Source organism: Myotis myotis, unplaced genomic scaffold (genome assembly GCF_014108235.1).
Source record: "Myotis myotis isolate mMyoMyo1 unplaced genomic scaffold, mMyoMyo1.p scaffold_m19_p_17, whole genome shotgun sequence".
NCBI lineage: Eukaryota > Metazoa > Chordata > Mammalia > Chiroptera > Vespertilionidae > Myotis > Myotis myotis.
In genome coordinates this window covers 8,736,388-8,747,657 of record NW_023416321.1, presented here as the reverse complement: position 1 = coordinate 8,747,657, position 11,270 = coordinate 8,736,388, and the positions used below count along the sequence as shown (strand labels likewise).

Below are 11,270 nucleotides of genomic sequence, written 5' to 3'. Positions count from 1 at the left end.
CTGGCCAGTGTGTTCAGTGGTTAGAGTGCTGACCCATGCATGGAAGGGTCGAGGGTTTGATTCCCAGTATGTACCTGGGTTGCAGGTTTGATCTCCAGACCTGTTGGGGCATGTGTGGAAGGCAACCAATCTATGTGTATCTCTCTCTCCCTACTCCCTTCCTTCCATTCTCTCTGAAAAGCAATGGAAAAAATATCCTTGGGTGAGGATTAAAAAAATAAATAAAAAGCTGATGGGGCCAATGAAGAGGATATAAAAGGTACTGATGTAGCAAATGATGCTGGGAAATGTAAGGGGAGAAAAGGCTGCTTGGAAAAAAGATGATCTGGATGCTGAATAACTTTCGCCAGAGGACACTGCAATAATTCCTCCTGGCTATCGGCAGGTTTACGGCAATACCTTTGAGGGTACCTTCTTCCTTCTCCCAAATCTCCTCTCTTCGCGCTGCACCTTTTCATTACAGAAGGCATATTGTGGAGGAGCTGTGTAGCCAGACAATAAGCTTTCCCTACGGAAGAGTTACACCTGTGAAACCTTACTGACTTTTCAAAAGTGTTCCTGATGTTGAAACAGGAAGCACTGTGTCCAGGTGACAGGACCCTGTCCACCTGACCAAAACTTACCATGTTCTGGGTTTTCAAAGTCCTGGTACATTTCATCAGCTGGCGTGGTTGCAGACTGGCATAAAAAAAATATTTCAATCCAAGCTTGATGGGCCTGAAGTTTTCTTGAGAAAGGAACAGCCTCCTGCCTGACTACATACTGCTGCACACTCCAGGCTTTTACCCTCTCACTCCACTCTGTTCTCAGCCCAGACAGGTAGGGGTTGCCTGCGCAAGTCCACATGGACCTGCATGTGGGAACACTCTTTGAGGAGAGAAACAGCATTTCCAAGACACTCATGTACTGGTGAGTAGAATCTTTTAAACAAATATATATATATATATTTTAAAGTAAAGAAGTACCCTTAATAGCCTCATCTATTGGGCAATTCAAATCCACACTCACTAATCAATCAGGGTTTTATAGCCAATTTGTTCAGGCATTATAAAAAAAATTATACATTAGAACAGATGGGCCCTAAATATTTCTTTTTAGTTTTGTTTGAATGAGTGACCTGGGGATCTGAATATTATGAACTACATCTGGAAGTGTGTGTGCACATGTATATATTTATAAGTGTGGGGTACAGCCAGGAGAGTGAGTCTCACTTTAAAAAGTATATTCCTTACACTGTAATTTGAAAAGGGGAAGGGGGAATTAAAAAATATAATTTTAGTTTTTAAAAGGGAATAATTAAATAGGATTTAAAATAAATGTAACATATTAAATACTGGTGGGTTGTACACATTTATGGGATCCTTTATGTGAAGGAATAAATCACACGTAATTCTTACAAAAGTCATCCTATTTAAAAAAATCACACATGGTTTTTAACCTTGGGGTTTAGAAACCTACTTCTAGTACTTCAGAAACTCATTTAACTCACTGCAGGATTTTGTGTGTGTGGGGGGAGGGGAAGCATCTTTGAGTCATGGGCACTGAATACCCTCCCAGCCCTCAGCTCTGATGACCAGGCTGGGCAGAGGCACTGAGACCCCTACTTCCTCTTCCTCTCAATGTTCTTTCTGCTGCCCCAGTTCCTTGACCTGGCTACTCTTGTGTTTCATTCATGGGAAGTCTGGAGAACAGGAGATATGGCTGACAGGTTCCAGTCCTTTGAGGCTCCGATATTAAATGATACCATCAACACCCTCATACAGCTGACCAGCTTTTACAGGGTCCCTGACAGGCTGAATAGGGGTGGGGGAGAGACACTGATGGGCTAGATGGCACAGTGCCTCTAGTAGCATTTCTGCTAAAATAAAACAACCCCAAAGACACAAATCAGAGATGTCACTGATCACACCTAGATTTCAGTGAACATACAACGTGCCTGAGTGTGGGTGGGGGGGTGTCCAGGCTCAGTTTTGGGATTTGCCATCCCACTCTTTACTAATAATGCGTTTTGTTCACCTCATTAAATTAGCAGAGCCTGATGGAAGGAAAAATGGAGTATTGGGCATATCATGCATATTATCACGTATCACAAGATATAACAGAAACCAAAGAGCAAAGTTTACTATTATCAAAATAGTTTTAGCTTAATTTCTTCTCCTAACTTTTCTTGCTTTTATAACTGTTTCCCTTCAGACTGGCAAAGATTCAGGCAGGGGCCCCTAATGGTAAAATTTAGAATTAAAAAAATATTTATTGATAATGTCTCTTTTAAAAATGTTTGGTAACCCCAACTAATCATCCAAAATGCAAACTGTAAACACAACAACAGCAAGAGAGTAACAACTGAGTGTGAGTAAGCAGACTATGAACAGGTGACAGACTGGGCAAGAATGCAGGAGGGAGCAACAAAGGACAAAGGTGCACAAGTGTGCTACAGACAGTGACAATTTGAGTGAATAAGTAATCACATTTGGACCACAGTAATTTCAATGTGACCATATAGGAAACCACTGGGCCAAATACTAAACAGGAGGCGGAATGGAGGAGCCTTCTTTGTGAGCATGCTCAGCATGTTGGCATGGGAACGAGGAAGCACAGAAGCTGTGTAGTCATCTCACAATGGATGGCTACCATTTATAGGATGCAAAGAAATTTTCTTTCTGGTCCCTGGATACAACGTATATTGTTTTTCTCTATGCTTTCCTTGACCCTGGAGGACTGCGGTTGCTGTTCCAATATCACCAAATAAACCCCTTAATAAAATAAAGAAACCGTAGTAGCAGTAACACTGGGTTTGCTGGAACAACCCCTTCCCCCTACCTTGCCTATGATTTTCTTCTGGGAACGTCCAACAGGAATGGCTAAGTTTTATCAATCCACTTGATAAAGCCAGCACAATCTTCAGTCCCCCGTCACAGAGCTAGAGTGGATGGGTATGTATATGTACGTGTGGCTCTGGGAATCTGGACACTGCCTCACGTTGTAACCCTTGCCCAGAACACTGGGTCGCTTCCACTGGTGACTCCGCGGTAACTCTAGAAGTGTCATTAAATACTCAGTTCGCCACGGCTGCCACCTCCACTGTCATAGGATGATGCAGCATCTGCAGAAGCGCTGTCTGCTGCCCCCGACTGATGGGGGTGGAGTGACAGGTGCGAAGTAGGCGTGGACTTTAATATTGGGTAAATGGGTCTGAAACAAGACAGAAACATTACTAAGAGAGAGGGCTTAAACAGAAAGAGCAATGTTGCTTTTCAGAACAAACACTGAGTGGCCATGAAAGCAGGGCAGAGGCCGACCACCAGCAGCCAGATGTTGGAGAGGCCTGGGTTCTACTCTGTACCATCCCACGTTACTCTAAATGACTAAATCAGCTCACATAACTTTGGTCCCTGCTTCCATAATAATACAAGTGGGGAAAAACTTCAAACTCATTTCTTAACCTGTTCCCAAAGGGATTCCTAGTTTGATTCTCATAGCTGAAATAAACTATATTTCCATAGTTGAAATAAGCTTAAGATTTTTTCCCCAAGTCATTGTGGACAGTCTTTCTTCTGATGACCTGTGGCTCTCCTCTTTGGTGTAGAAGAAATACGGCTGCAAGGACTCCCCACTGCAGCTATGCTCTGTCCTCTAGGGCTGAAGGGAAAGGAGGAGCTGAGGCCAAGAGAAAATCAAGATGAGGTTGGTGCTCCTTTATGTGCTCAGGTGCCATACGGTCAACATGGAGTTTTTAGAGGTTGGCTATAAAGGATAACAAGCACAGTGCCTTTCCCACAGCAGGTGTGAAGCAGAAGTTCCAATAAATGTCTTTTGAGCGGAAAAATCTAATATATAGATCCGTTCAGCCTTTTATAACCTCCTTGCTGGCAACCTGTCTTCCAGTCATTTGGCTATGCACGGGTCTCTCTACTACAGGGCAGGGGTTGGGGGAGGGGTGCAAACAGAAAAAGGGAAAAAATTACTTGATCCATTTGTTGTCTTAAAAAAAAAAATCCCACCTGGACGGTGTGGTTCAGTGGTTGAGCACAGACCCATAAACCAAAAAGGTCACTGGGGTTCAATTCCTGGTTGGGACACATGCCGGGTTGAGGGCTAGATCCATGTGGGGGAGTATAGGAGGCAGCCGATCAATGATGTTTCTCTCTCATCGATCTTTTCCTCTCCCTTTCCCTCTCTCTAAAAATCAATACGAGCATATTTTGAAATAAATAAAAATCCCAGCAAGAGGGGTTGATATGAAAGAAAATATAAATTAAAAATTTAAATCCTATTTAATGAAATATTTGTTATTCCTTTCTTTCCTTTAGAACCAAAATGTGGCATATGTGTCTGACTCCAGGCATGTTATTAAACTCTGGACATTACTGGAGTAACTGCTGGGAGGAGACCTATTTTTCTTCCCTCAGTGGGTATTTTCCTACTACATTTCCACCTGAAACTATCTTCCTGTACGTTTGCTTTCCATTTCTCCCATCTTTGCTAAATGTCTAAGTAAATTTAAAAATCAAAGGAATCTAAATCTAAAAAAAAGAAAAAGAAAGGGTGCTGAGAACACTAGAGCTGGAGGGTGATGCAGCCATCTTTACCCTGAGTCTCTTGATTCCAGCCCGTGAGATTTGCTGGCAGTCATAGAGTTCTATCCGCTCAAGGCTGTGACAGCTCTTCAAGTGCTCCAGGGATGCGTCTGTGATTAGTGGGCAGTTGTCCAGTTCAATCACCTCCAGCTGGTCATGAGCGCAGGCCCCATTCCCCAGGTGACGAATTCCATCGTCTGTGATCAGCTCACAGTGAGATAGACTCTGCAGCCAAAGAGAGCAAGGAAGGACACTGAAATACCTTATGGCATTCTTCCAGCAAGAGGCCTGTGTACCATCAGAGAGACCTTTCTAGTTTGATGTTGATGCATAAGGAACCATCACTAGATCCATGTGGTAAATGAAGAAAGCAAATTAGAGTTGCTGGGGTTCTGCTTTTGACAATCAATGATAGACATTTCTCTTTCTGATTCTAAATATACTTTGCGTTGACCTATGAACCAGGAGGTCACAGTTCGATTCCCAATTGGGGCACATGCCTGGGTTGTGGGCTCAAATCCCCAGGGTGGGGTGTGCAGGAGATAGCTGATCAATGATTCTCTCTCATCAGTGATATTTCAATCTTTCTCTCCCTCTCCGTTCCTCTCTGAAATCAGTAACAAAAAAATATATATTTTTAAAAAAGAATGGTTAACCAGAATGCTTTCTTTCCCATAGTGTTACAAGAAACAGTAACAGAGAATTCTCCCTAGTAAAAACCTTGATTGCTTCTGTTTTGGTCTGAAGGTGAAGCAAACTGTATTTCTGGCCATCAACTCCCAGGACCTCTGGAAATTTTAACACCATTCAGGTTGGAGTTCAAGTGGGAGGGAGAACTCATACTTTCCACGTCAGTTTTCAATTTCCAAGTATTGACAAAGAAAACATTTAACATTTCTTAATTCCTCTCTTGGTTCTCTGTAAGTTGACAATTTGTAGAAATATGCTTTCCCAAAATGGTAGCCAGTAACCAAGAGGAAAGTAAGAGCTGGGCTTTGATTAAATCTAAATATAATAAATAGCCCTGGCTGGTGTGGCTCAGTTGGTTGAGCGTCATCCCATGCACTGAAAAGTGGCCAGTTCGATTCCTCGTCAGGGCACATGCTGTTTGCAGGTTCAGTCCCCAGACGGAGTGTGACAGGAAGCAACCAATCTACCTCTGTCTCTCCTCCCCTTTCTCTCTCTCTAAAATCAGTATTTAAATCTGGTAAACACATAAAATTTTCAGAGTCACACTCACCAATACTTGAAGTCGAGGACAGTGTATAGAAAGTTGGATTAAGGTGCTATCTGTTATCTGAAAGAAACACATAAGCTTATTTTAGGTATAATTCCAAGAAAAAAAACTCATGGCCCGTACCTCACTCTTGACTATACTTGTAATCTAGACTGATATCCTGGTATCAATTCTCAAATAACAAAATCTTGAGGTTGATATCCCAATGGATACCTGAATCATTGAGAAACCAGGCTTGAACATATCTAGTATTCTCTAGTCTTCATCTTTGAGCAGACTGAAAACTTTGAGCAGGTTGAAAACTGTTTTGTTTTTTAAATGAATGAAAATCTGTCTCCTCATAACTTCTACCCACTATACTTTGTTCTACCTCCTTAAAACCATCACAGAAAACAACAAGGAAGATACTGCTCCATGAAAAAAGATTGTTATCTTTTTGGGTGCCGGTTATCTTCCCAATGGTGGCACAAAGGGGCTGCTGGAATCTGGGTTACCTACTAACATTCAGGAAGGAAAAACTCCTAAAAGGAAAAACAGTCTTTTATAATTATCTTAGGACAAAAAGTAAATCAGTGCTTCTTTTCAAATTCTTCCAAATCTGAGGTATTATGTTATTCTAATATAGAAGGTCAGGGGGGTGGGGAGCTGGAGCAGACAGGTGTGTGCACATCACTCAGAAGGACTAATACTGGAAAGGACACTAAGCATGTATAAGAGATAAGCGGACAGAAACAAATTTCAGTTTAAGAAGTAATAGCTGCTAAGTAGTGTCAGATAACAAGTAATTTAGAAAAAATTGACCTCAATAGACCCAAGTATCTTCTTTATTTTGACCATTAGTAAAATTCATTATTCTATCTTCTTTTTAGGAGTCTCCCATCAAAGTTTCTCCTCAATCAACTAATCTCAAAGCTCTTAAAATTGGTAAGAAAAGATACTGCTATTAAGGCAGTATCTGGTTGCCTGCCTTAAGGACAGGGCTCCATACAGACTCAGGTCTCTAGGGCTAAGGGTCCAGCGTCCAGTTAAGCTAAAAAGGGCAGGGCTATATATCAGTGTGATGGGGCTTTAATTATTTACTAATATCAAAACCCTGTAGGTCTAAGGAAATATCTTATGGCTTGAATGGGCTTTCTTCCTTTCCAATGGCAACCTTACTGATGACATACATTTTCCCCTGAACACAGATAGCATGAGTCCTCTGCTAGGTGTGCCTGGAGAGTCAGCAGTGGAGAGCCAGCAGTGCTGCCAGGCACTGCGTTACACCAGGGGAGGGAAGCCAATGTTCTCATGTGCATGTTACATAAGTTTCTATTATATTGTACTTCTGAGTAAAAATCCACAATCTTACTTGAACACACTCTTCCAGGTCCATCTTTTCAAGCTCATGGCAATTCTATAAAACACAAAACCAAACATTACAATACAAATATTTAAAATATGGGGAAACGTTAAGGCCAGAAAACGAAGTGGTGTTCAATATCAATCTGTCTGAAAGCAAAGGTCCTTCCCCTTGTTCCATACATTGGTCAAAGACAGTTATAATTTTAAATACTATAATTATACAAGTTAGTAGCTGTGGCATGAGAATGCCCTGGAACATCAGCCACAGGAAAATTCCTCCACACCCCACACACCCTTAGTTCTGCTGCCATTCCACATCTACATCCTTGCTCATTCTTCTGAAATAAAAATCCCAAATAAAACTTACATAGAACCTGGAGAAAATACTCACCCTGGCCAGAGTGGTAAAGCCTACATCTGTTAATTGAGAACACCTTGCCACTTCTAATATTCTGTTAAAAAAACCAAAGTGAAAGTAAAGTCCTTGGTCCCTGAAAACCACGTTTATTAAAACAGCAAGAATTCAAGAAAACAACCTCCTGGTCCCTAAGGACTACATAATATAATGACATTAATAGCCAAGCAAGTCTGCATAGAGATCTTGCTAATCCTATTCATGAAGTCATCATAAAGTGGTCCTGTAAATACAACACTGCAGACTTATGCAATCAGAAGAATGTAAGAGAAGCTTGTAGTTAATGCCAAAATGCATTTAAAAGACTTCTCCACAGACAATAGAGTGCTGAAGGCGGGGGGTGGGGGGGTGGGAGGGAGGCAGGCTGAAGGGGGTTAATGGGGGGAAAAGGGGACATATATAATACTTTCAACAATAAAGCATTATTTAAAAAAAGAAGAAAAGCAACGAACAAGCAAAATAATAATAATAATAATAATAATAATAATAATAATAAAATAAATGAAAAGGCTTTTGATGGCATATTGCTTGCACCCAGAGGACAGCCTGCTTCTAGAAAACAAGGGAAATGGACATGGTACTCTGTTAATCTGTTGCTAAAGAAAATTATTCTCTTTTCCTATTTTACATGTAGGCCCAATCAGATTTAGATAGATTTTTAAAATGTTATAAAAGGGCTGGTTAATTACAGGCCTATCCCAAACATGAAATTCCATACTTATGAAAAAATAACCTTATGTTTCCTGGCTCCTCCCACATGTTCCCAGGGAGGCCCAGTGGAGAGGGGAGCTGAGCTGGCAGCCACTGACCTATTCAGGAACTGCTACACAACAACCTAAATACCAACCACAGGACTGAGGAGTCAAACATAGCTTTTCTGTGAAAAGTTTGGTGGCATCTACACTATGGTACCATAGAATATTTATGTTTGCTTACAAATTACTTACAGAAGTATAAGAAATCATTATCAACTGACAATCTCTAGAGAGGGGGGAGGGAATCAATGGGGGGAAAAAAGGAGCAATATGTAATACTTTCAACAATAAAGATAAATTAGCTTGGCCAGTGTGGCTATGTGATTGAGCATCGTCCTATAAAGCAGGAGGTCAAGGTTTGCTTCCAGGTCAGGGCATATGCCCAGTTGCGACTCGATTTCCAATAGGATGTACAGGAGGCAGCCGATCAATGATTCCCTCTCCCTTCCTTTCTGTAATCAATAAAAATATAAAAAAACAAAAATAAATAAGATAAAAAAAGAGAAGTGACTGCTGTGTCTAATGGAAAAACATGAACTGATTGAAGTATCACATCTGAGAGTCTTTCTGTTCTAACAATAAGAAAACACGAAAGAGGAGGAAGCTGAACGCCCCTCTCTTTAAAACAAAAAGGGACCAGGTAAGCCCCAGCTGATTTGGCTCAGTGGATAGATCATCAGCCTGTGGACTGAAGGGTCCCAGGTTCAATTCTGGTCAAAGGCACATGCCCAGGTTGTGGGCTCAATCCCCAGTGAGGGGCGTGCAGGAGGCATCAATGATTCTCTCTCATCATTGATGTTTCTGTCTCTCTCTCCCTCTCTAAAATCAATAAAAATAATTTTTTTAAAAAAGGGAATCCTATATAATAAAACCGAATGGCGGCCGAAACCGGTTTGGCTCAGTGGATAGAGCGTCGGCCTTCGGACTGAAGGGTCCCGGGTTCGATTCCGGTCAAGGGCATGTACCTGGGTTGCGGGCACATCCCCGGTAGGAGATGTGCAGGAGGCAGCTGATCGATGTTTCTCTCTCATCGATGTTTCTGACTCTCTATCTCTCTCCCTTCCTCTCTGTAAAAAATCAATAAAATATATTTAAAAACAACAACAACAACAAAAAAAAACCGAATGGCGGAATGACAGGTTGCTATGATGTGCCCTAATCACCAGGGGGCAGACTCTCAACTCAGGAGCTGCCCCCGGGTGGTCAGTGCACTCCCATAGGGGGAGCACCACTCAGCCAGAAGCCGGGCTCAAGGCTGGCGGTGCAGTGGCAGTGGCGGGAGCCTCTCCCACCTCCATGGCAGTCCTAAGGAGCAGCAAATGGAGTAGTAAGGAGCAGCGAGCAGGTGGGTGGTAAGGAGCAAGGGGTCACAAACTACAAGAGGAATCCCAGGCCTAAGCTGGTAGTCGGACATCCCCTGAGGAGTCCTGGACTACGAGAGGGCACAGGCTGGGCTGAGGGACCCCTCCCCCTCCCCCAGTGCACGAATTTCATGCACCGGGCCTCTAGGGAGTAATATTTTTAGACAGGAGTTTGGCTACCTCCTTAGCTCCTGAATAGAATTCTACTCTAGGCTTCTGATATTACTTATTTTGACAAACAAGTCTATGATCTATTAAGGAATTTTGATACTGTAGCCTGATTTTCTTTCACTAATTACAGTCAGGCCGATGGCCAGATGATTACAAAAAAAGTTTAATAAATGATTATTCTACGTCAAACAAGTGGTTTCTGGAGCCAGACTGCCTGGGTTTGAATCCTTGCTCCTGCACTTACTCTAGCTGTGAGACCTTGAACAGGTTACTTGACCTCTCTGGGCTTCAGTTTTCTTCATCTATAATATGGAGATAATAACAGGGCTTATATGGTGTTTGATGATTAAGTAAATTAATATTTGTGAATCACTACAATGGCTAATATGTCTAATATATAAATACAATAATATTTAGCCAATCCTATATTTAGGCAGAGAGGTGGAGCAATGAAGAAATAAGGCTTGCTCTAAATTACCATTAATAAGCATAAAGGGAGGTTCTCCTATAGGGCTGTTTTTTTCTTTTTAAATACTTTCTGCTATGTACCTATCATCATTATTACAACATAAATGACCATAGGACAGGCCTTCAAAAACTTTCTTCAGAAAGGAATTACAGATGCTCCTTGCCTTGTGATGGGGTTATGTCCAGACAAACCCCTCAAAAGTAGAAAATATTGTTAAGTCAAAAGTGCATTGCCGAACCGGTTTGGCTCAGTGGATAGGGCGTCGGCCTGCGGACTGAAGGGTCCCAGGTCAAGGGCATGTACCTTGGTTGCGGGCACATCCCCAGTGGGGGGCGTGCAGGAGGCAGCTGATCGATCTCTCTCATCGATGTTTCTAACTCTCTGTCCCTCTCCCTTCTTCTCTGTAAAAAAATCAATAAAATATTAAAAAAAAAAGTGCATTTAATACCCCTAACCTCCCAAACAACATAATTTTAGCCAAGCCTACATTACATGTGCTCAGAACACTTACATTAGCCTCCAGTTGGGCAAAATCATCTAACACAAGCTTATTTTATAATAAAATGTTGACTATCTCATGTAATTTATTTATTATGTGTATCACCTTCCACCATCATAAAGTCAAAGAATCGTAAGTTGGCCCTGGCTGGTTTGGCTCAGTGGATAGAGCATTGGCTTGCGGACTGAAGGGTCCTGGGTTCGATTCTGATCAAGGGCATGTACCTTGGTTGCGGGCACATCCCTGGTGGGGGGTGTGCAGGAGGCAGCTGATCAATGTTTCTCTCTCATTGATGTTTCTAACTCTCTATACCTCTCCCTTCCTCTCTGTAAAAAATCAATAAAAAAATATATTTTTTTTAAAAAAGAATAATAAGTTGAACCATTTTAAGTAGGGGACCATCTTACATATGAAAGCGTTAGTAAGAGAAAATGCCTCTTTA

The 11,270-nt window shown here is 41.8% G+C and overlaps 1 protein-coding gene across 10 annotated transcripts in view; it reads right to left on the bottom strand.

Moving 5' to 3' along the window:
* FBXL20 (F-box and leucine rich repeat protein 20) overlaps nucleotides 1-11,270 on the bottom strand; it is a 74,803-nt gene that overhangs the window by 10,416 nt on the left and 53,117 nt on the right. For 4 of the 10 annotated variants that reach the window (XR_004972672.1, XR_004972670.1, XR_004972671.1 and 1 more), the window contains exons 11-15: nucleotides 7,550-7,610; nucleotides 7,166-7,210; nucleotides 5,818-5,874; nucleotides 4,590-4,802; nucleotides 2,821-3,192 (exon numbers count right to left, since the gene is read on the bottom strand). Coding sequence is in view for 5 of the 10 variants with exons in the window: in XM_036339136.1 (XP_036195029.1) it covers nucleotides 3,085-3,192; nucleotides 4,590-4,802; nucleotides 5,818-5,874; nucleotides 7,166-7,210; nucleotides 7,550-7,610 (484 nt within the window). In the remaining 5 variants the exon portion in view is untranslated. Of the gene's footprint in view, nucleotides 1-399; nucleotides 679-2,231; nucleotides 3,193-4,589; nucleotides 4,803-5,817; nucleotides 5,875-7,165; nucleotides 7,211-7,549; nucleotides 7,611-11,270 lie in introns of those variants that run through there. The other 6 variants (XM_036339139.1, XM_036339140.1, XM_036339138.1 and 3 more) reach the window with 3 other exon arrangements.